This window comes from Ranitomeya imitator, chromosome 1 (genome assembly GCF_032444005.1).
Source record: "Ranitomeya imitator isolate aRanImi1 chromosome 1, aRanImi1.pri, whole genome shotgun sequence".
Classification (NCBI taxonomy): domain Eukaryota; kingdom Metazoa; phylum Chordata; class Amphibia; order Anura; family Dendrobatidae; genus Ranitomeya; species Ranitomeya imitator.
In genome coordinates this window covers 528,305,940-528,331,752 of record NC_091282.1, presented here as the reverse complement: position 1 = coordinate 528,331,752, position 25,813 = coordinate 528,305,940, and the positions used below count along the sequence as shown (strand labels likewise).

Here is a 25,813-nt window from a genome sequence, read left to right as displayed (position 1 = left end):
CAACCATCATGAGGCAGAGACACTTCGTACTCCATTTGGCGTCAGCTCTGGTGCTATCCATCTTTTTAGATGTGCACAGATCTGTGGTCGCCCACACTTGTGCTCTAGTAAGAAGCCTAAAATGATGGGACACCGCCGAAACACAGCGGTCCAAAGTGACTACATCTGCATCATAAGTGAGTGGTTCTGTTCGGGGTTTTGTCTGAATTGTGGTTTTGAGGAACTTACAATGAAATCCCTACGTAAGCGCTCAGCGGAAAGCACAGGATAAAAGTAAGACGAACATTATTCCAATCTTTGGGAGGTTAAATGAACAAATGGACAGCAGTACAAGAATAATTATTGTGCGGTTCACCATGCGATGTGAGAAGGCGGATTCTTCAGGTCGGTGCGATTACAGTGATATCAATTTTTTTTTTTTTTTTTTTTTATGTTTTGCCAAGAAGACACAGTAAAAGTGATTTTTTATAAAAGTTATTTATGTTGCCATATTCTGAGAGCTGAAACTTTTTTATATTTTGCTGAACAAGGACTTATTTTTTGCAGGACGTATTGCAGATTTTTTTGGCACAATTTTGGGGCACGTAATATTTTTTGATCGTTTTTTATTCAGATTTTTCAGACACAGAATGAACAAAACTGAGCAATTTAGTTATTTTTATTTTGTTTGTGCCGTTCACAGTGTGGCAAACGTGATAAGACAGACTTGTTTGTCAGGTCGCTACAATTACAGAGATACCAGATTTATATTGTTTTTTTAAGCTTTGCAGTTTTTACAGACTAAAAACAATATTTTAGCAAAATTAATTTGTTTTTGCATCGCCATATTCTGAGAGCTGTAACTTTTAAAAAAATGTTTTCCTCGAATGAGCCATATTGGGGCTCGTTTTTTTGTGGGACAGTTTGGCGTTTACATTTATATGATTTTTTTACATATGACTTTTTTGATTGCTTTTTATTCACTTTTTTAGAGTAACTATGATGAAAGTGTGACATTTGTGGCATGTTTTTTCTTATTTCTCTTATAGAGTCAGCCAAACGGAACAAATAACGTGCCAGTTTTATAGAGTGTGTCATTACGGATGCGGTGATACCAATTAGGTGTACCTTTGCTTGTTTATTTTTGTTTTATCACAAACGCTACATTTTGAGTGGCAAAACGGATTGTAGTGATGTGTGTGCACTGTTTTTTTTTTTTTTTTTTGACATGTGTTATTTTACTTTTTTCCTTAGTCCCACTGTGGGACATGTATAATTTTTATTTTCATCACTGGTCTCATACACTGCTGTACTCGTGTATAAGAGTCCATGAGACTGTCAGTGACTCACTGACTATCTGTGAGATCCAGCAGTACCCTGGGATCATCACATGACCTCAGGGTACCATGGTAACCATCGAGACCCGCAATTCTCATCGCGGGGGTCCAATGGTTACTAAGGGAGTCTTAACTTATATACCACTGTCACGATTGACAGTGGTATTAAAGGGGTTAATCGGCCCCGATCGGTTGCAAAACTGTCTGGGACAGATACCTAAGGGTATGTGCACACGCTGCGGAATGGTGTGTGGATTTTTCAGCACTGATTTTGATAAATCTGCAGGGCAAAAACAGTGCGTTTTTCCTGCGGATATTATCGCGGTTTTTGTGCGGATTCTACTGCGATTTTACACTTGCGCTTTTCTATTATGGAGGTGTAAAACCGCTGCGGATTCCGCACAAAGAATTGACATGCTGCGGAAAATAAACCGCTGCGTTTCCGATTGCCTTTTCCATAGGTTTACATTGTACTGTAAACTCATGGGAAACCGCTGTGGACCCGCAGCTGCGAAAACGCTGCGAATCCGCACCAAAATCCGCAGCGTGTGCACATGGCCTAAAGGGAATCGCCACCACTATACTCTTATTCCTCAGCGCCATTAAAAAGCAACACTAAGGAATAAGGCCCCTTAACCACCGCCGTTAAAAGGCGTTAACAGGTCTGGGAGAGCCAGAGATCTTGCTGGTTGGTAGGTGATCAAATACTTTTTTCGTGCAATAAAATGCAATTTAATTATGTGAAAATCATACAATGCGATTTTCTGGTATTTATTTTTAGATTCTGTCTCCCACATTTGAAGTGTACCTACAATAAAAATTACAAACCTCTCCATTCTAGGTAGGTGAGAAAAGTTGCAAAATTGGCAGTGTATGAAGTGTGTGTATTAGACGCCTCTCACTCAGCCAAACCAGATCTCCGCTTTGCACTGATGAGGGGTAGTACCCCGAAACAAAGTGTCTGCAAAATGAGATTCTGGTTTGGCTATTATCCTAAGTCATGTGACAAGGCTCGTTAAAGGGTCGACATTTACTGTTAGGATTGCTACTTCCAATAGGTGGCACTAGAGTTCTAGTCCTCTCTGAAGAGACAATTTGCTGTATCTATGTACACATAACAGTGTAATCTACCCTTATGGCTGGCGGGAGTTGCTGCATACTGGTGTGGGTGTGTGTGTGTGTGTGTCTGCCTGTCTGTGTGTCTGCCAGAGGTTTATACTCATTTGGCTGCATTTGAGGTAGGCACAGGATGCGGTATTACTGCAATGTCGAGGCGAGATTATTTAGCCCCTTACTGACCTCGGACGAAATAGTACATCCGAGGTCAGTACCCCCACTTTGATGTGGGTTCCGGCGGTAAGCCCACCTCAAAGCAGCGACATGTCAGCTGTTTTCAACAGCTGACATGTGCCCGCAATAGAGTGAGCTGAATCGCGATCCACCCACGCCTATTAACTACAGAAGTTAAAAGCCGCTGTCAAACTGACATTTAACAAGCACTTCCTTCCATAGAGCCGGAAATACGCACCACATGATCGGGGGTCAGCGGTGCGTTGGCATGACAACCAGAGGTCTTTGTGAGACCTCTATGGTTGTTGATGCCAGATTGCTATGAGCGCCACCCTGTGGTCATAGCAATGCTTTAATTCTGTTACATTAGGAGCAATCTGAGCATGGCCTCTATGTAGCAGGGCCGATCAAGCTATGCCAGCTTCTAGCCTCCCAAGTAGGCTATTGAAGCATGGCAAAAGTATAAAAAAAAAAAAAAAAAAGTAATTCTGGCGGTTTAAATTTTTTTCTCGCTACGCCGTATAGCGATCAGGTTTTTTTTTTTTTTTTTATAGATCGGGCGATTCTGAATGCAACGATACCAAATACATGTAGGTTTGATATTTTTTTTTGTTTTATTTTGAATAGGGCAAAAGGGGGGTGATTTTATATATATTTTCTTCTTCATATTTTTTAAAACTTTTTTTGGTCACCGTGCCATTGCATTAAAATGCAATAACGGGCGATTAAAAGAACGTATCTGCACCAAAATGGCATAATTAAAAACGTCAGCTCGGCACACAAAAAATAAGCCCTCACCCAACCCGAGATCACGAAAAATGGAGACGCTACAGGTATCTGACTTTTTTTTTTTAACCAAAGTTTGGAATTTTTTTACCCACTTAGATAAAAAAGAGCCTAGACATGTTTAGTGTCTATGAATTCTTAATGGAGAATCATAATGGCCGGTCAGTTTTAGCATTTAGTGAACCTAGCAAAAAAGCCAAACAAAAATCAAGTGTGGGATTGCACTTTTTTGCAATTTCATGCACTTGGAATTGTTTTTTTTCCTGTTTTTGAGTTCACAGCTCATCAGTAAGATAAGGAACTGCAGTGAATGGCCAGGCATTGTGGAGGGGGGAGAGAGAATCATGTAATCTGGGTGAGAGACTGATGGGAGAGAGAAAACCAGTAACTGCTGGTGATAGCAGATCACAGGGCAGTCACCCACGAAATGGCACTGCCCTGTGAGGCTACTCTTCATTCTGCCCCAGGGATACTAGACCACCCAAAAGGGGAGGGAAATGGTGATGTCAGCAGTTACTGCACCAATTTTGCAGCTAACCGTAAAGCTGGTAAGTCTTACTATAGCTGCTTGAGGTCTAAAATGGAAAATGCGCCCCCTAGTGGTAAATATTATATATTTTCTTACAAATATTTTTCGTATAGAAATGTTTGCAAACATTGCATTAATACATTACCACTTTAAGCTTAATCTCACAAAAAAACTACAAGAAAACTGGTGTCACCTTCCCTTTAAGGTTAAAAATTCTCACTAGACCCCTAGATGAATTCCTCAAGAGGTGTAGTTTCCAAAATGGGGTCACTTGTGGCGCGTTTCCAGTATTTAGGTACATCAGGGTCTCCGTAAATGAAACATGGCATCTGCCATTTAATCCAGTCAATTTTTCGTTCCAGAAGTCAAATGGTTGGCGCTCCTTCCCTTAGTAGTATTTTAATAAAGCCTTTACAGACCAAATCATTAATCAGTTAGTCGCAAATCAGACATGTCTGTGTGAAATGCATTAAGTTCTCCCCATTTATTAATGGAAATCGCAATTTCTTTTTACCGTATATACTCGAGTATAAGCCGAGAATTTCAGCCCATTTTTTTAGGCTGAAATTGCCCCTCTCGGCTTATACTCGAGTCGTACCCAGGGGTCGGCAGGGGAGGTGGAGTGGCAGCTGCCTATTTATACTCACCTGCTCCTAGAGCGGTCCCTGGTTCCCCAGCAGCTTACTCCTGTAGTGAGCGGTCACATGGTACTGTAATGAATATGGACCCCACTCCACTCCCATAGGGGTGGAGCCGCATATTCATTACTGTAATGAGCGGTACCATGTGACCGCTCACTACAGGAAGAAGCTGCGGCGCCGGGGAAGCAGGGACTGCGCCAGGAGCAGGTGAGTATAAGTAGTGCGCGATATTCATCTGCTCCCCGTTCCACCGTTGCTGGCCGCCGCTGCGTCTTCTGCATCCTCTGCACTGACGCTCAGGTCAGAGGGCGTGGTGACGTGATTAGTGCGCACTGCCCTCTGCCGAGCACAATATAGAAAGTGCCGGGGGCCTGAGCGACGAGAGGTGACTCATGTGATTTTTTTTTTTTTTATCGCAGCAACAGCAAATGGGGCAAATAACTGTATGGAGCATCTTATGAGGCCATAATCAGCATTTATGGAGCATTACATGGGGCAAATGACTGTATGGAGCACCTTATGGGGCCAAAATCAGTATTTGTGGAGCATTTTATTGGGCGTATTTTGTATGGAGCATCATATGGGGCCCATCATGAACTGTATGAAGCATTATATGGGGCTCCTGATTCAATATAGATATTCAAAAACACTTAACCTACTGATATCTCAATTAATTTTACTTTTATTGGTATCTATTTGTATTTTTGACATTTACCGGTAGCTGCTGCATTTGCCACCCTAGGTTTATACTCGAGTCATTAAGTTTTCCCAGTTTTTTTGTGGCAAAATTAGGGGGAGGGAGGCTTATACTCGAGTATAAACTATATTAAATAGGCTATAATAACTGAATAATGAAAATTTACAATGTTGTTAAATGTGTAAACTATACATAAAGGTTTGTATCAAGAGGAGACGTTATTCCCCATTCATATGGTAGGGAATGACTGCCTGGTCTCTGGAAGTCTGACCGCTAGGATCCCCACCGATCCCAATTACCTGGGGATCTGAAGAAGTCCTGTCTGAATGGAGCAGAAGTCAACCATGCGCATCTCTGCTACTTTTATTCTCAATAGGAGCCTAGAGATAGTTGCGGTAGTGGATAACTTCTCATCTTGGTAAGAACCCTTTAACTCAAGCTGAAAATTTAGCCCCTTGTATACAGACTCCAGCATCGTCTCACCTTGTGAAACGCTTTACAGATATATTAGGAAGTGTTCATGCTACTTAAAGCATTGATCAGTTCAGACTTCAGTTGAGACATACATACATTACAGCACAGTTTACAGTCAGCGGGTCTCACCTTCATAGACTCGGAGTAGAGGATATACTCTCGTAGTACTGGCAGAAAATCCTCTGTCATGTCTTCTGTTAGCTCCTCCAGGGCGGTACTGCAGTTCCCAATGCAGGCAGACACTCCCTCCAGGGGCTCCTGCAGCTCTCCTTCTAGAGCACTCCACGTAGAATGGACTGGGCCGTACTCCCGAAGCTCCACCAAGTACTCTAATATAGAGCAGGAAGTCAATCAGGAGCTACTATGATCAATATTCTACTCCAAGAGTTTTTAATCAAATATTAAGGTAAAAGAAGACAAAGCAGTGCTAGTGTTAGAACAGTAACAATATTAAATATTTTACTGGACATTAAATAAACAGCAATAATTTGTAACCAGCCCTGTCAATCTGAACAGAAAGGCTTACATTTTACAGCAAATATAAATCTGGTCATACAAGTCAAAAATATCACAAATTTAAAAGGGGCCATTGTAGGTCTCACTAATGCTGGTTATGTCTAAATAATGTGATTACAATCTTCTTGCTGTCACTGAACTTCCTATTCATTGGTAGCAAGCAAAGATCTTATATATATTTATTTACTTTTTAATTAAATTTAGGTTACTGAGAAATAATATATCAGAGAAAAAAAACATACCTACTTCCTCCTTGATAATGCGTTGTGCTATCCTGTCAATGGTTCCAAGCTTCAGTGCAAATGTGTCCAAGTACTCGGTCATCGCTGAAAATTCCAGTGGTCGATATCTTAGTTTGTAACCACTTGTCACATATCGCACAGACTCCCCCATCTTGGAAAGCAAAGTGACACCCTGCTTTTTGTGATTGTTCAGGTCCTGGAACCATAAATAATAGCATTTATTAAAAAAATTGCCTTCAAGCAATAAAATGGTACACCACCCTCAGTCAAGTAATTCACACGACACCTATAGCCCAATACATTTTAAAACCAGCTGTAAATATTGTAAAATAGATAAATAAAACTATTTCCTTCTCCAGTGATCCAATGCAAATATCCAGTGGTCCTACCACACTTGCTTAAAGTGGTCAGCATGTACAGTTGGGCCAAAAGTATTGACACCCCTGCAATTCTGTCAGAGAATACTCAGTTTCTTCCTGAAAATGATTGCAATCACAAATTAATTGTTATTATCTTCATTTAATTTGTCTTAAATGAAAAAACACAAAAGAGAATGAAGCAAAAAGCAAAACATTGATCATTTCACACAAAACTCCAAAAATTGGCCAGACAAAAGTATTGGCACCCTCAGCCTAATACTTGGTTGCACAACCTTTAGCCAAAATAACTGCGACCAACCGCTTCCGGTAACCATCAGTGAGTTTCTTACAATGCTCTGCTGGAATTTTAGACCATTCTTCTTTGGCAAACTGCTCCAGGTCCCTGATATTTGAAGGGTGCCTTCTCCAAACTGCCATTTTTAGATCTCTCCACTGGTGTTCTATGGGATTCAGGTCTGGACTCATTGCTGGCCACCTTAGAAGTCTCCAGTGCTTTCTCGCAAACCATTTTCTAGTGCTTTTTGAAGTGTGTTTTGGGTCATTGTCCTGCTGGAAGACCCATGACCTCTGAGGGAGACCCAGCTTTCTCACACTGGGCCCTACATTATGCTGCAAAATTTGTTGGTAGTCTTCAGACTTCATAATGCCATGCACACGGTCAAGCAGTCCAGTGTCAGAGGCAGCAAAGCAACCCCAAAACATCAGGGAACCTCCGCCATGTTTGACTGTAGGGACCGTGTTCTTTTCTTTGAATGCCTCTTTCTTTCCTCCTGTAAACTCTATGTTGATGCCTTTGCCCAAAAAGCTGTACTTTTGTCTCATCTGACCAGAGAACATTCTTCCAAAACGTTTTAGGCTTTTTCAGGTAAGTTTTGGCAAACTCCAGCCTGGCTTTTTTATGTCTCGGGGTAAGAAGTGGGTTCTTCCTGGGTCTCCTACCATACAGTCTCTTTTCATTCAGATGCCGACGGATAGTACAGGTTGACACTGTTGTACCCTCGGACTGCAGGGCAGCTTGAACTTGTTTGGATGTTAGTCGAGGTTCTTTATCCAACATCTGCACAATCTTGCGTTGAAATCTCTTGTCAATTTTTCTTTTCCGTCCACATCTAGGGAGGTTAGCCACAGTGCCATGGGCTTTAAACTTCTTGATGACATTGCGAACGGTAGACACAGGAACGTTCAGGTCTTTGGAGATGGACTTGTAGCCTTGAGATTGCTCATGCTTCCTCACAATTTGGTTTCTCAAGTCCCCAGACAGTTCTTTGGTCTTCTTTCTGTTCTCCATGCTCAATGTGGTACACACAAGGACACAGGACAGAGGTTGAGTCAACTTTAATCCATGTCAACTGGCTGCAAGTGTGATTTAGTTATTGCCAACACCTGTTAGGTGCCACAGGTAAGTTACAGGTGCTGTTAATTACACAAATTAGAGAACCATCACATGATTTTTCAAACAGTGCCAATACTTTTGTCCACCCCCTTTTTTATGTTTGGTGTGGAATTATATCCAATTTGCCTTTAGGACAATTCTTTTTGGGTGTTTTCATTTAAGACAAATTAAATGAAGTTAATAATAACAAAGAATGTGTTTGCAATCATTTTCAGGAAGAAACTTAGTATTATCTGACAGAATTGCAGGGGTGTCAATATTTATGGCCACAACTGTAGATATTGTAGCTGTAGTTACCATATGCCACACTTCTGTAATCACCACTCAGCGATGGAAGCCGCAATGCCGGTAGCATGGCCAATGATCATTAATTGACTGCGGCGGTCACATACTGAAGGCATGAAGAAAAACAAAGGCCAATGGTGTTTCTGCACTGGGGCACCATGCAAAAGAGAGGGGTATAGTTTTATTTTGCCATTTTCAATATTTTTTTTTAACTGCAAGTTGAGCAAACGGTTTCAAAAATGTGGTGTTAAAACAGGCTTCTTGCTTGCCAGGGGTGATGTACGCCTTATTGATAGCTCTGGTTGCGATTCTGGCCGGAACCATGCACTGAGAAGCTGCTGCTGTAGGAGATCAGGGACACTTAGGCTGGCCAGATCAAGATAGTTGTAAAGGAGCACTTACAAGCTCTGTAGAAAAGAGTTGGAAACATTGTGGTTTTCGCCTAGTAGACTGGCCACCACTAGACAGACTGACCTGTAAACAATAAAACTATAAATCCTTACAATCTTCAGAATGGAGATCATGGTTAACAAAAATGGCAAAGTTGCTCCTTTTTACAAGCACACTGCCATTTTAACCATTAATATTATTTTGCCAAAACCCCCTTTAAAAATGTGCTTTTCCAGCGTAGCCCAAAACTCTGATTATTGTTCCAAGACTCAATTTCATCTTCTGTTTTATGACAGATTGGCTGGACCATTAACCCATTTATCCCCGAGGGAAGTTTGCAGCTTAATGACAGCCATTTTTACAATTCTGGACACTGTCCCTTCATGAGGTAATATATCTGGAACGCTTCCATGGATCCCACTGATTCTGAGAGTACTTTCTCAGGACATATTGTACTTCATGTTAGTAATCAAATTTATTTCATATGACTTGTGTTTATTTGTGAAAAAAAATGGAAATTTGGGGAAAATTTAGAAAATTTCACAATTTTCACAACTTTGAATTTTTATGCCCTTAACCTTCGTCCAGCTGACTAGGTACAATTGTAACTATTCCGTTTTAAAATTGCAATACCTTTTTTTCGAAAAGCCGTAGAGGGCTGAAATTTCGTGACATCTCTGCAGTTTTGGTCCAGAATATATTGGCCAAATATCACAGTGGAGGTATATATGAAGGTACAATTGTACCTCTGTAGCCTGTTAACGTTGTAAAATTATGCAGCCTGACAAAGGTTAAATCACATGTCATACAACATACTTAATAAGTAACATTTCCCACATGTCTACTTTACATCAGCACAATTTTGAAAAACAAATCATTTTTGTTAGGGAATTATAAGGGTTAAAAGTTGACCAATTTCTCATTTTTACAACCTTTTATTTTATTTTTTTAGGGACTACATCACATTTCGAGTCACTTTGAGGAGTCTGTAAGATAGAAGATACCCAAAAGTGACACCATTCTAAAAACGGCACCCCTCAAGGTGATCAAAACCACATTCAAGAAGTTTATTAACCCTTCAAGTGCTTCACAGGAATTTTTGGAATGTTTAAAAAAAAAAAAAAAATAGGGGTAAACCATTGTTTGGGCATATGGCAGAGCTCGGAAGGGAAGGAGCGCAGTTTCAGATGCAAGGTTGCATTTGTAGAGCCCCTGATGTGCATAAACTGTGGAAAACCCCCATAAGAGAACCCATTTTGGAAACTAGATCCCCCAAAGAACTTATCTAGATGTGTGGTGAGAACTTTGAAACCCCAGGTGATTCACAGAAGTTTATAACATTGAGCCATGAAAATAATAAAATCAAATTTTCCTCACAAAAATGTTATTTTAGCCCCAAATGTAGCATTTTCATAAGGGTAACCGGAGAATTTGCACCATACATTTTGTTGTGCAATTTCTCCTGAGTACACAGATACCCCATATGTAGGGGGATACTACTTTAGAGGCACAGTGCAAAGCTAAAGAAGGGAAGAGGCGCCCTACTGGAGTTCAGATTTTGCTGGAATGGTTTGAGGGTGCCATGTCACATTGGCAGAGCCCCTGAGGTGCCAGAACAACAGAAAGCCCTTATATGTGAACTCATTTTACAAACTACACTCCCCAATGAATTCATCTAGGGGTACAGTGATCATAGTGACACCACATGTGCCTCACAGAATTTTATACCACTGAGTAATGAGGCTAAAACAACATTTTAGTGGTAAAAATGTAATTTTTCTTCAAGTTTTGAATTTTCTAAGGGCTAATAGGAATTTTCTTTACAACAAACTGAGGTCCATTTTTTTTCCCCCGAGTGTGCCAATACCCTACATGTAATGGGGAAATATGTTTCAGGCACAGCGCAAAGCTCAGAAGGCAAGGAGCACCAGATTTTACTGCTATGGCTTGCAGGCACCATCATCCACTGGGGGAGCCCATGATGTGCCAGAACAGCAGAACCCCCAATAAGTGACCCCATTTTACAAACTACACCTCTCAATGAATTCATCTAGGGGTGCAGTGATCATATTGACACCATGGGTGTGTCACAGGATTTTATACCATTGGGCAGTGAAGACAAAATAACTACACTTACCACCAAAATGTTGTTTTAGCCCCAGATTTTACATTTTCACACAAGAAGTGGGTAAAAATGGCACCAAAATTTGTCCTACAATTTCTACTGAACCGTGCAATACCCCATATGTGGCTGTATAGTACTAATTAGCCATATGGAGAGACTTGGGAGGGACGGAGTGCTATTTGCACAGATTTTCCTAGAACAGTTTGCGGACTCCATATACAGAGCCCCTAATTCCTAAAAGAGCAGAACCCCCTCAAGTGACCCCATTTTGGAAATTATACCCCTTGGGGAATTTATCTACAGTTGTAATGACGATTTTGATTCCATGTTTGAAGCATGATATGTGGGAAAAGGTTGAAAAGTTCCATGGGGCCTAATAATTTCGCAAGGCACAATATAAAGACCGTTTGTCCGTAGGCAAAACACGCTGATATGTCCGGTTTTTTTTTAAAGTCAGCATGGGCCGCAAAAAGTCTCGGACACGTGCATATGGATAACACACAGATGTCATCCGTGTGACACGCATCGGTGCCGAGAAGAAGCGTTACAGTAAGCGCTGTTCCCCGGCGCCGGGTGCTGAACACGGCTCATCATTCTTTCCTGCTATGCCGGCAATTGGCGTGAGCAGGGGAGAATGAGGAGTTACATTTAAGTGACAGAAGAGACAGCAGGATGCAGCTGATGGGACTATTACGCCCATCAGCCTACCCTTGCTGCTGCTAATAACAGTGACAGCAGGAGGGGAAGTTGAGGGTATTCAGACACTGCCAGCGCTATAAATAAATGAAAAAAACAGCATGGGTTCCCCTGTACTTTCTATAACCAGCCAGCTAAAACTCACAGCTGGGTGCTGCAATTCTCAGCTGTCAGCTTCAACAAGCTGGGTTATCAAGAATAGAGAGGACCCCATGCAGTTTTAATTATTTAAATAATTTAAACAAACAGCGTTGGGTGTCTCCCCCCCCCCTCCCATTTTTGACAACCAGCCTCGCTAAACCGCACAGCTGGGGCTGGTATTATCAGACTGGAAAGGGGATATTGACCCTCCCCAGCCTAAAAATAGCAGCCCGCAGCCGCCCAGAAAAGGCACATCTATTTGCCCAGCTCTTCCCACTTGCCCTGTAGGGGTGGCAAGTGGCGTTCATATTTGTGGGGTTGATGTTACCTTTGTATTGTCAGGTGACATCAAGCCCACGAATTAGTAATGGAGAGGCATCTATAAGACACCTATCCATTACTAATCCTATAGTTGTATGGTAAATAAAGATACAGCCAGAATAAAGTATTTTATTAGAAATAAAACAAAACAGTTTTCCATTTTTAATTTAAAAACAAAATACAGTTATACTCACCTAATGCCCAATTCCATCGAAGCCCTCGCTCTCCTGTAATAAAACAAAAATTAAAAAAACAACAATATCCCTGAATATCCAAGGCTGAACTACCGTGACCTCGAAGAGATCTGCGGGTGCTATCGGGATCTCACCGAGGTCATGGCAACTCAGCCCGGCTGGGAACACAGCCTCAGTGACTGGAAGTAACCTTGATGACGTCACCCCCGGTCTCCGACGCTGCGTTCCCAGCAGCTCATTCTCCAGTGGTTCTCAGCCTTGACGGTCGCATCTTGGCACTGTCCAGGTTGAAAACTATTTACCCCCAGGCATGGATAATGGAGTGAAACAGAATGACGGAGAATTGAGGGATAATGCAATTTTTTTTGTTTTGATTACAGGAGAATGAGGGCTTTGGTATAATTAGGCGTTAGGATAGTATAGCTGTGTTTTAAATAAAAATAGAAAACTGTGCTTTGTTTTATTTATTCTGGCTGTGTCTTAACTTACAATACAACGAAAGGATTAGTAATGGAAAGGTGTCTTATAATATCAGGATGTGTGAAAGAGGCGTTATAGTGGGTTTTTATGTTTGGCTGCTGTCACACGCTAAATGACGCTTTTTATTGCAAAAAAATAGTTTTTGGATCACCACATTTAGAGAGCAATAATTTTTTCATATTTTGGCCCACAGAGTCAAGTGAGGTCGTCTTTTTTGCAGGACAAGTAGATGTTTTTATTGGTACCTTTTTCGGGCACATAACATTTTTTGATCGCTTTCTATTCTGATTTTTGGGAGGCAGAATGAACAAAAGCCAGCATTTCAGGAAGTTCTTTTGGGGAGGGGGGTTTATTCCGTTCCGCGTTTGGTAAAATTGATAAGGCAGTCTTATTCTTTAGGTCAGTACAATTACAGCGATACCTAATTTATATTTTTTTTTTATGTTTTGGCGCTTTTATATAATAAAAACTATTTTATAGAAAAAATTATTTTTGCATCACTATTCTGAGAGCTATCACGTTTTTATTTTTTCACTGATGATGCTGTATGGCGGCTTGTTTTTGCGGGACAAGATGACGTTTTCAGTGGTACCATGTTTATTTATATCAGTATTTTTGATCGCGTGTTATTCCACTTTATGTTCGGCAGTATGATTATAAAGCATTGTTTTTGTCTTGTTTTTTTATTTTTTTTATAGTGTTCACTAAAGGGGTTAACTTGTGGGACAGATTTATAGGTCGGGTCATTAAGGACGCGGGGATAATAAATGTGTGCACTTTTATTGTTTATTTATTTATTGATAGAATAAATATTGATTTTATTTTTTTTTATGTATATTTTTACAAATATTTAAAATATTTTTTTTTTACATTTTTCTAACTTTTTTTTTACTTTGTCCCAATATGGGACTATAAATTTTTGCAGGCTGATCGCTGCTACAGCATGGAGATGAAGCAGCATCTCCATGCTATAGAAACTGTCAGCTTTGCACGGACAAACTTGCTGCTAATACACTGTGCATGATCAGCAAGTTTCCTAGCTCTGGTGACCCGGATGATGACATTGGGTCACCATGGCAACAAGCGGGACTCCACGTCACGCCACAAGGTCTCCGATCCAAAGGCAGAGGGACTGTCGGCCCTCTGCTGGCTTCCAGAATGCTGCAATCCTGTTCGATGGCAGCATTTCGGGGGTTAAAGTGTCGGGAGCCGTTTGTGTGCACAGGCGATTGCAATGACGTCATATTCTATCCCTAGTCAAATAGGCCCAGGGTACGTGGACAGAATATTACGTCCGATGTACGAAAGGGGTTAACGTGCAAAGAAAGCTCAAGTACATTGCTTTATCAAAGAATGACTTCCACCTTTATGGATCTCCCTAAATCAGGCATATGCAATTTTCATAACTGACGAATTGCAGGCAGACCAATTTGCATCAGTGAGTACCTTTAGAGCTTTCATAAGTATCTAGAAATTTGAGGCTTGCTTAAATGCACCCCTTAACCCCCGGGCCATTTTCCGTTTTCATTTTTAGCTCCCCTCCTTCCCAGAGCCATAACTTTTTTTAATCTTCCATCAATATGGCCATGTGAGGGCTAATTTTTTGGGGGACGAGTTTTACTTTTGAATGACACCATTGGTTTTACCATATTGTGTAGTAGAAAACGTGAAAAAAAATTTCAAGTGCGGTGAAATTGCAAAAAAAAAAAGTGCAATCCCAAACTTGTTTTTTGCTTGGCTTTTTTGCTAGGTTCACTAAATGCTAAAGCTGACCTGCCATTATGATTTTCCAGCTTATTACGAGTTCATAGACACCAAAAATGCATAGGTTCCTTTTTATCTAAGTGGTGAAAAAGAAAATCCAAAATTTGTTATATGGGAAAAAAAAAGGCGCCATTTTCCAAGACCTGTAACGTCTTCATTTTGCATGATCTGGGGCCGTGTGAGGGCTTATTTTTTGTGCGCCGAGCTTAAGTTTTTGATACAATTTTGGTGTCGATACAATGTTTTGATCGCCCGTTATTGCAATGTAGCAGAAACACAAAAAAAAACACGTAATTCTGGCGTTAATTTTTTTCTCGTTACACTGTTTAACGATCGGGTTAATTATTTTTTTTTACAGATTGGGCGATTGCAAATGTGAGTATATTAGATTTTTGTTAAGGTTTTATTTTGAATGGGGCGAAAGGGGGGGTGATTTGAACTTCAATAGTCACCATAGGAGACTAGAATCTGCAGTACTTTGATCACCTCTGCTACACACAGGCGATGATCAGATCACCTGTGTGTAGCAGAAATGCTCACTTGCTATGAGCGCCGACCACTGGGTGGCGCTCAATCTGGCAATGACAACCATAGAGGTCTGCTGCAAAATTCTGGTTGTAATGCCAACCCATCGGTGATCCGTGATCATGAGACAGGGTCACCTACGGACGGAGCCAGTGACAAGCTTCCTGTAAGTGCGAGTTAAATGCTGCTGTCAGAGATGGAAAGCGGCATTCAATTAATTAACAGCCGCAGGTGGATCACGATTCCTCCCGCAGCTGTTGCAGGCACATGTCAGTTGTATAGATCAGCTGTCATGTGCCTGGAAAGTTGCGGGCTCAGTGATGGAGCCTGCACCAAGCAGGGGGATTCAGACATGTGCGTATTATTAAAGGAAGGGGTGAATCAAACACCCAAAAACTCCACCCATATGACCAAAAACCGGTCCCGCCACATTCAGGTGACAGGTTCCCTTTAAGGCCCATGTCAAAGTGGTTAATCTATGAGGAAATTAGCTTGACAAACTAACTTTTTTTACAATTCTAGAACATGTTTCAATGGGAAATGGGGTTGCTTAATGTGGGAACTCTGAGGTTCGTTAATGTAGAAGAGCCAGGGCCCAACAAATGTGGGTACCAAAAGGTTTGGGGAGTGGAGGTTGGAGTAAACAGCTTTGTTCCATTGTGGAAAAATGGCATTGGTTTACACTTGTCCTCTTAATGCCACACACAAAAAATGTTTTAACTAGATTAGTCATTGCATAAAAGGGAGATCATTCTACATATATAGTGATATTTTATACCTAAAGGAATCAGTAAGGCAAATTTGATCAATAAAATTGAATGTTTTTCACAACTAGCAATACGTCATTGGGCTAACCTTAGAAGTAAGAAACACATTGAAGTGCTCATTGAAGGAGAGTACTGGATGGTCGGCAATCCTCTTGAGAAACTTGTCCAATGCCCTTCTTCTGGTTTCCACAAACTCTTCTGAAAACCGATCTACAACACCTTTAACAACAAATTTCTCTGGAAGAGGCTGAAATGAAGAACAAACCACATCTTCAGTTTACGATAAACCGCTTTATGATTTATGAAACACCATACAATTCAGCCTTAAAAGGGAACCTGACAGATCCCCCATGCCCAAACCACCCGCATTAAACTATTAGTTGCTAAATACCCTGCCTAACCAGCCCTCTATTGTGTTTAAAAAAAACATATACCCATTTAAAAAAAAAAAAAAAAAATGGCTTTATAGACTGAGTTTCATAAGCCAATTAGGCATTTGACTAGTCGATGGGGCACGGTTTTCCTCAGACTAATTGGCTCTCACATGTTATCGCGCCCCTGTGGGCACTATCGCCAACTCTCTACAAACCTGACACATGCGAGTGGCGTTCTTCACCCACATCATTGCTCCACTGAAGCCAGTTGTACGCTTCCTGGCATAAGAGGCGTACTATGTATGCTTCGAAGTGTCACCAAGTCCCCCTCTCCACCCAAAAAAAAAAAAAAAAAAAATTTTTAGGGTATGTGCACACGTTGTGGATTTGCCTGCGGATATGCAGCAGTTTTCCATGCGTTGTACAGTACCATATAAACCTATCGAGAACAAAATCCGCAGTGCCCATGCTGCAGAAAATTCCGAGCGGAAACGCGGGTTATTTTCCACAGCATGTCAATTCTTTGTGCGGATTCTGCAGCATTTTACACCTGCTCCTCAATAGGAATCCGCAGGTGTAAAACCGCAGGTGGAATCCGCACAAACACCGCAGGTAAAACGCAATGCGTTCTAACTGCGGATTTTTCAAAAACTGAGCGGAAAAATCCACACAGAAATCCGCAACATGGGCATATAGGCTTAGAAAGTTTTTATTAAAATATTGCTAGTAATAGTTTTATATGTAAACAATGCCAACCAAGTTGAAAAAATGATAATCTGTTAATAAAAGTTTTTGGATCCTTGAGGGGTATTCCCATCTTAGACATGTCTGGCTTATCCAAAGAATTTGCTATCAATGTATGATAGATAACCCCCTAGACCAATGATGGCGAACCTATGGCATGCATGCCAAAGGGGACATTCAGAGCCCACTCTGTGGGCACCCATGCCATCACCCCATCTTTCCAGAGGCGTAACGATAGTGGTGGCAGAGGGAGTGACAGCACCTGTGCAGCAGGGGAGCCCGCCAAGGTCAATTTCACACGGATGTACGTCCAGGGACTCACATTCAGGTGACATGTATTGTGGTGCAGAGATCCGCAGGCCAATCAGAGGCTGGCAGCGGACGTCGGATTGCCAGTGATGTCATGAGCTGCCCGTCCCGTCACGTCGAACTCAGCTACGCACTACAGAAGAGACACCAGTGTGTGGGAGCGGGGAAGGCGAGTAGAATTGTTTGTTTCTTTTTAAAATGCGCTGGAAAGAATGGAAGTTGACCAGCATTGGGGGATGTTATATCAGCATGGGGGTCATTATACAAGTAAGGGGACAAAAACAGGATTTTTGGTTGCTTACCGTAAAATCTGTTTCTCGGAGCCTTCATTGGGGGACACAGGAACCATGGGGTGTATGCTGCTGCCACTAGGAGGCTGACACTATGCAAATAAAAAAGTTAGCTCCTCCTCTGCAGTGTACACCCTACCGACAGGAAGTAGGATATTCAGTTAGTGAGAAAGCAGTAGGAGAAGCAACGTGTAAAAGAGAAAGAATAATAATATAATAATAATAAACTTTATCTACATAGCGCCAACAAATTCCACGGCGCTCCATAGATTAACAGTTTCAAACACTCAAAGAGTGTTCAAAGAACTCAAACGTAAACGGTAAACAGAGCTGTTCAACCTGGGAGGGTGCTGTGTCCCCCAATGAAGGCTCCGAGAAACAGATTTTACGGTAAGCAACCAAAAATCCTGTTTTCTCTATCGCCTTTCATTGGGGGACACAGGAACCATGGGACGTCCCAAAGCAGTCCCTGGGGTGGGAAAAAACAGACTTCCATCAAGTCCGAGGACTCACCACTGCCGCCTGCAGGATCCTTCTGCCCAGGCTGGAGTCCGCCGTAGTTCGGCGAAACGTGTAGATGGAAGACCAGGTAGCCGCTTTGCAAAGTCGTCGGCGAAGGCCCCATGACGTACCGCACTGGAAGCGCCGACTGCCCGGGTAGAGTGAGCCTTTCTCAGGAGGGGGCACTCTTGTTCTTGACCCGGTAAGCTTCCAAAATAGCCGTTCTGATAGAGCGAGCAATAGTCGCCTTGGAAGCCAGCAGACCTCTACGCACGCCATCAGGGATGGCGAAAAGAGAATCCATCTTTCAGAAAGCAGCCGTGTTAGCCAGGGAGATCCTCACTGCCCTGACGAGGCCCAGCCTGTTCAACGATCGCTCCAGAGGATGAGTCGGAGCTGGACAAAAGGAAGGTAGAACGATGTCCTCGTTGAGGTGGAAAGATGAAAACCACCTCGAAAAAGGAAGGAAGGTGGAGGCCTGGGACCACCTTGTCCTGGTGGAAAATCAAGAAAGAAGGTTGGCAAGAAATGGCCGCCAACTCAAAAACGCGGCGGATCGAAGGGATAGACCTGAGAAAAGCCACCTTCCGAGATAGAACTGACAGGGAAAACTCCCTGAAAGGCTCAAAGGGGAGAACCCCTAAGAACAACCAACACAACCTTTAAACCCCATGAATCCACAGAGGCCCTGTACGGAGGGACCGCGTGGGCTACTACTTGAAGTAAGGTCAACCTGTGGCTGAGAAGATAACGTCTTCTTAAAAGGGAAGAAGAGCGCAGGAACCTGGCCCTTTAGGGAACAGAGCAAAGCCCGAATCCAGTCCTGCCTGAAGGAAAACCAAATGGAAGGCAGGGAAAAAGGACATAGGTGAAAAGCGGTTGGACCCGCATCAACGAAAGTAAGCCTTCCAGGTACGATAGTAGATCCTGGAAGAAGACGAAGGCTTCCCAGCCTGGATTATAGAGTGACCCATCTGGGCCGAAAGACCGGACGCTCTTAGAACTGTGGAGTCCACAGCCACGCCGTTAAACTGAGCGACCGATAATTCGGGTGGCAGAATGGACCCTGGGACAGTAGATCGGGTCCGTTGGGAAGGCACCCGGGGTGTCCGCGAGAAGATTGACGATGTCTGCAAATCAAGATCTCCTGGGCCAATCTGGGACGATCAGAATGACCGGCACCCATCCAGCCTTGATCTTTTTTCGACAGCTTGGAAAGCAAGGGAAGGCGTGGGAACCGATAGGGGAGCACGAACTGCAACCAAGGAATGGCCAGAGTGACACCACTGCGAGAGGATCACGGGACCCTGGGCCGACCCGAGGGGCCTTCCTGTTCAATCAGGACGCCATGAGGTCCACCACTGGAGTCCCCCATGGAAGAGCAATCCGATAGGAAACCTCCTGAAGGGCCATTCCCCTGCCGCGAGGCCCTCGCGGCCTAAATGTCCACGCCGGGGACATGCACTGCAGAGCTCACCAGGACCGTTGCCTCTGTCCAAAGGAGGATCCTGGAATCTCGGCCGAGGCCAGAGAACGCCAAGTCCACCCCTGGTGGTAGACATGCCACTGGTGTGTCATTGTCTGGATTCGAATTGGCAGGCTGCTGAGAATCCTTACCCAGTGAAGGAAAGACAGAAAGATGATCCTGAACTCGAGGACATTGATCGGCAAAGAGGACTCCTGCGCCGACCAACAACCCTGAAAGAACAGGAGGCAAAGCCCCGCGCTCCGCCGAGCGGGCCGGCGTCCGTCGTCACCACCTGCCAGGGAACTGGAAGGAAGGATATGCTGTGAAGGATCCACTCTGGCATAAGAGAAGTGACCTCGGCCACCAGTCGAGGAACCGTTTGACCCAGAAAAACCGGATCGGACGATGCAGGGAGAAGACAGACATGTCCCCTGTGATAGAATAGCCTGCTGAAGAAGTCTTGAATGAAACGGCGAAGGTAAAATTGCTTCCGATGTTGCAACTAACCTTAGGACCTTTAAGGCCCATCGGAAAGGAGGGGAGCCGAAAACCCAGGAGCAAGCGAACTTCCTGACAAAGGAGGGATATCCTGTCTTCGGGAAGGAAGACTCTGGTCCGACAAGTGTCGAAGAACATGCCCGGAGATACGAGGCGCTTAACAAGACGGAACTTCTTCCTATTGACGAGCCACCTGCAACGGCTAGAATGTCGGGAAAGGTGGATAGACTTTCGGGAGCCTGAAGCCGAAATTCCTGAGCCTCCATGGAAGCGATTACTGAACGAGGTAATATCATCCTGAAGTGTCTCTGACGAAACTTCCTGTTCAGCAAATTGAGATCCGGACTAGGACGAACCTTGTCGTCCTCTGTCAGTACAAAAAGATTCGAAGAGAAGCCTGTGAACTGTTGAACCGTTCCTGTTCTGGGACGGGAACGATTACCCCGGATTTAAGGAGGGAAACAATGGCTCTAAAGAAACCCGGGACCAGAGCGGGGTCTCTTGGAGGTTGGGATTCGAAGACAACGATCCCAGGACAGTGAAATTAAGATTTTGTATCTAGAGGATACAAGTGCCCTGGCCCATGCATCCTCTACTGAGGAGACCCAGACGTCCCTGAGGAACAGAAGACGGTTGCCCAGCCTGAGAAACGGGCTGGGGTCTAGTCGTGGGTCATGCCTAGGTGGAACTTCCAGTCCAGGACCTGGAGAATCCACCTTAGGAGTAGCGGGCACACCAGGAAAGAGTGAGTCGAAGAATACCTTCTTCTTTTAACGTGCCTGTGGCCTCTGCTGATGCGAAGAAGGATCTGATGCCGCAAAACTTACGAAAAAGGTCGAAAAGACCGAAGTAGCCGCCTAAGGGGAAGTAGGCGAGGTCTGGAGAAGGGGACTGGTGCCGCCAGTGGCGTCCTTAATAATTTGGTCCAGCTTGGAACTGAAAGGACGTGAACCTTTAAAAGGCAGGCTCGTAAGGGACTTCTTTGATGACTCTTGAGCCAAAACGGTGCGACGGCTGGCAACAACATTACTGGGCGCCTATGCGGCAGAAGACACGACGTCCAGGGACCAAATTATTCCCCGGCGTGAGTAATCTGGGTGGCAAGTTCCGCCAGCCGGCCTGATGGAGCTCCAGCTTGAATGCCCCAATGGAGTTGTTTAGCCCCTCGGATACAGACTTCGAAACCCAAGTGGAAGCCAAAGCCGGGCATTGGGATGATGCGGCAGTTTCGAAAGCCGACTTCACGAAGGATTCCATGATCATATCGATGGAATCTTTCAGAGCCGCCCCACCGGACAGCGTAAGGACTGTGTTGGTGGCAAGTCTAGCAGCCGACGGATCCCCAGGGGGAGAGGTCGTTCTCTAACGCCTCTCATTCTGGTTGGCAATGAGATCCGGAGGAAAGCGACATGAGACTCCAAGACGCTTGTCTCCTTGAGAACGTCTGGTCGAATTCGCTCTTTCTCTGGCCAGACGCTCCTCGAATTCAGGATGAGGAGCAAATACCTTGGGAGGTAGTTTAGACCGTCTAAACGAAACCGCCTGATCTGCGGGTTTCGTAGAGGAATCTTTGATGCCACAGGTCTGATTGGTCGCTCCAATGAGGCTTTGAACCATATCCCTCATGTTAGCGATTTGGTTCGAATCCGGACCCAAATTATCCTCTGAAGGCGCATCAGAGAAAGCCTCGCCTGACTCCGGGGGGAAAGACCAGGGGGAAGTCGACCACAGAGAAGGACCGTGGGGCGAAATGGACCAAGAAGAGAACTCAGACCGGCGTTCCTGTCTGGATCTTTCGCGGCCTGTATTAGAAGACTTGGACGGAGCTTCTTGCGACCCGCTGGCTACTACGGAAGTCTGCAGGGGCAACCGATCAGGCACGGACACAAGGATCTGGGACACCCGTGTGAGATCCGCTACTGATAGAGACAGAGAGGATGGGGACTTTGCTCTGAGGCGGAGCAGCAGGGGGGGGTCCTGGGCGGTGAGCATAATGTGGGTTGCTGCAGGCCTGCCTGAGAAAAGGTAGGAGGTCGGAAGCGACCTCCCTTAAAATTAGACCGAACGGGTCCGAGGAAAAAAATCAGAAGGGGAGAGTATCAGTCTGCGGTGCAGAGGTACTCACGGCAGACGCTGCGGTGGGCCTAAGGTGAACACGCAAAGTGTTAGACTAAGCCAGAAGAGGGAGGACAAAAGCGACTTCCCTTAAGATTAGACATGGCGAAGGAACCCCTGAAGAAGCCAGAAGGTTAGGGGACAGGAAAGCAGAGGAGAGAGTCAGTCTGCATCAGAGCTACTCACAACAGGTGATGGATGGAAAGCTGCACTCCATGATGTCGATGGTCCTTAACGCAGGGGTGCAGGCAGACAAAGCAGACTTCTGGGACACTCTTCTGTCCGGGATCGGCTGCAATGCTGAACCGCAAGGGATGAGGACGCCAGGCTATGCGCTTTGAGGAGCCAGCGCCAGGTGGTCCTGATGCCGAAAAAACCCTTTCAGGGGCGCAGGAAAAAGTGGGCGGGGCTAACCTCCAGGCCAGGTGCACCAAGATGGCGCCGGGGGCGGAGCTCGCCGATGAAAGCCAGGCGGGAGAAAAGCCCGCCTGAGGGAAAGAAAGTGAGGAGACGCGGCGCCGGAAGTAGGCCCCAGAAGAAGCCGGGGCCTAAATTTGGGGCCGGCGGCCGCCGGGGAGGTACGCGGTTGTCGGGAAAAAACGGTGCGGTGACCTTGCAAATACAGGCGCAGCGCGGCCGCAGGAGAAGGCGGCGCTGTTGCCTGCAAGGCCGCCGCTGCGGGAGAGAAAGTGCGGCCACAAGAAAGCGGCGCGGCTGCCTGCAAGGCAGCCACGCTGTGTGCGGCTGCAGGAGGAAGCCGATGCGGCTGCCAGAAAGGGGGCAGCGCCGGGGGAGGAAATGGCGCGGGCACGGCCGCGGCGCAGCGTCAGAACACAGTGCGGCAGGAAAAAGGAAGCGTGGTTACCTATAAGCCAGGCTCAGAGATGCGGCCACCAAAGTAGCGCGGCTGCCACGCGTGGGGCCAATAAGGCGCCAACCAGGCCAAGGCAGCCTGGGGAAAAACTGCGCAGCACTGAACTAGGACTGCTCCAGTGACCACCCCGGATTAGTGGAGGCTCTCAGGCGGAACAGCATGGGGGGGGTATGTGGAATACTCACCTAAAATATCCCACGCCGTTCTGACTAACCTCAATCCGGGGAAGATATCAGACGTCCAGGGAGCTGATGGACGACCTCGTCTCCTCCAACCGACAGGCTCTGGTGGGCGAGTGGGTGGGGGACGGAGCCAGGACCGGACTTCTGAGCACGCTTGTGTGCTAGGATCTTGGTCCTGGAGAGGGATCTATGAGGATACGGGGTGGCAGTACACGCCGTACTCATAGTCCGTATTGTGGGAGTACAGGTGTGACTGTTCACCCTGTATCCCTCCGGAAACCTGAAAAGAAACGACGCACATTGAGGTAGATAAGGGTCTAATGAAAGACCCGTGTCCACCTCCTACTGACACTAAGCTAAACTGGATATCCTACTTCCTGTCGGTAGGGTGTACACTGCAGAGGAGGAGCTAACTTTTTTATTTGCATAGTGTCAGCCTCCTAGTGGCAGCAGCATACACCCCATGGTTCCTGTGTCCCCCAATGAAAGGCGATAGAGAAAACCTCAATATTCAGGTTAATTTGTGATGTTGATACGTTACGATAAATAAGAGGATTTTGCATAGCAGTTTGGGCACTTGGTCTCTAAAAAGGTTCATTACTACCCTAGACACTGTAAATGAAGAAATGATTACGCATGCACAGCTCTCTTTAGTCACTTCAATGGAAGCGGTGCTCAGCTATTCATAGTGGCCACAGAATCATGGCCCCTCTGTTTTAGATATGGGAGAGGATCCCAGAGATGAACTATCATCTACCAGAAAAATCCAATGGACATGCCATAAGCATCCAAATGGGGAATACTACTTCATGCACAACTTTATTTGTTAAGAGATAACCATTTCTACAGCCCCCTGAGAACCTCTTCTCCAACACTGACAGACGGAGAGGATCTCAGAATTGGCACAAAACAAGCAAGTTTGGCTTCTGGATCGATGTTGGAAGCTGCAGAACAGCTAGCTATGTGAAGGGATTATACAGTCTTTACAGTAATAAAATGGTAGGAAATTTTAATGAAAATCATTTAGGAAGCAAAATCAGTGCTAGGGTGTTCATAGCATTTAAAAGGGATCCTGTCAGCAGGATTGTGCTCAGTAACCTACAGACAGTGTCAGGTCAGCGCCGTTATACTGATTAATATGTTAAGTTGATGAAATCCGTCTTGTGGTTGTTTATTCTGTATTTGTAATTTTCAGTTAATGAGATTCTTGTGCTCAGACGCGGACTGTAGGGGGTCTTCATGTGGTTCTCTGATTAGGTAGTCATCTGTGTGGCTTCTGACAGGTCACTGATCTCTGTGACCTGCCCATATTTTACATACTGTACATCTTATTGTTTGGGGGAGAAAAAAAAATTACATTCATCCTTTTTCCTCTAGCAAAATGGGCGGAAGGCATCATGAATGTAATTTATTTTCCAAAAAATAAGATATACAGTATGTAAAATAGGGGGCAGGTCAATGTGGGATCAGTGACCTGTCATAAGCCAGACAGATGAATATGTAATCAGAGAACCACATGAAGACCCCCCCCCTTCCCAGGCCAAAAATAAAGATTAACAAACAACCAGAAGATGCATTTCATCACCCCAGGTATCGTATTAATCAGTATAACGGCGCCGACCTAACACTGTCTGTAGGTTACTATTATTATAGCACTATGCACACTGATGCTGACAGGTTCCTTTAATAATATCCCAAAATACACAGACAGTTAAAAATGTTCCTCATTTGACAAATTATATTTTTGCTTTTCAAATAACTATTATGGAAACCTGACATTTACAGAAAACCAAACCATAAATATTTAGAATATTTAAAAATTTAGAACATGTGCTTACAACCTGCAATGACCGCGCTGCCACCTCAACACCACTGGAGATGCTGCAACCCCGACCTACTGTCTCCTACAGGATTATGGGGAAGAATGTAAGCTCGCAAAAGGCAGGGTCCTCCTCCCTCTGTGCCAGTCTACCTTTGTTAGCTTGTCTACTGTAAGGGATTTGGATGCAACCCATTCCCATGTACAGCACCTTTGAGTCAAAATATTACTTTTTTGCTAAATAAAGGCATTAAGTAAAATTTGAAGTATTTAAATGTACTTTATTTTATTTATTTGTATTACATTTCTCAGAGTACTCCTTTAAAGGGAACCTGTTACCAAAGAAATGCTATGGACCTGCTATAGGGTTAATCTGCACGTTAATAGCATTATTATTAACTTGCCTGGCACCTGCACTTAGCCAAACGCTGTGTGGGAAAAAAACTAACTTTATTCCTTCCACGTCATTCCAGTTACAGTCATGGGGGCGGCGCCAGCACTGGTTGTCATTGCAGATCTGCTACGACTGCCGACCTGTGGCCGGCGTTCACAGCAGATGATCATTTATGCTACACATAGTAGGGTTTAGCCCTGCTATGTGTGGCACAAGCCATCAGATGATCGCAGCTTCAAGTCTCCTAAAAAGACTATTGAAGCAAGCAAAAAGAGTTAAATTTTTTATATATA

General features: G+C 44.4%; 1 protein-coding gene across 2 annotated transcripts in view; it reads right to left on the bottom strand.

The window, feature by feature from the left end:
• The window catches only part of SNX30 (sorting nexin family member 30), a 95,678-nt gene that overhangs the window by 35,932 nt on the left and 33,933 nt on the right, over nt 1–25,813 (bottom strand). For both annotated transcript variants that reach the window (XM_069767104.1, XM_069767113.1), the window contains exons 4-6: nt 16,041–16,199; nt 6,492–6,687; nt 5,863–6,062 (exon numbers count right to left, since the gene is read on the bottom strand). In XM_069767104.1, the coding sequence (XP_069623205.1) occupies nt 5,863–6,062; nt 6,492–6,687; nt 16,041–16,199 (555 nt within the window). The remainder of the gene's footprint in view (nt 1–5,862; nt 6,063–6,491; nt 6,688–16,040; nt 16,200–25,813) is intronic.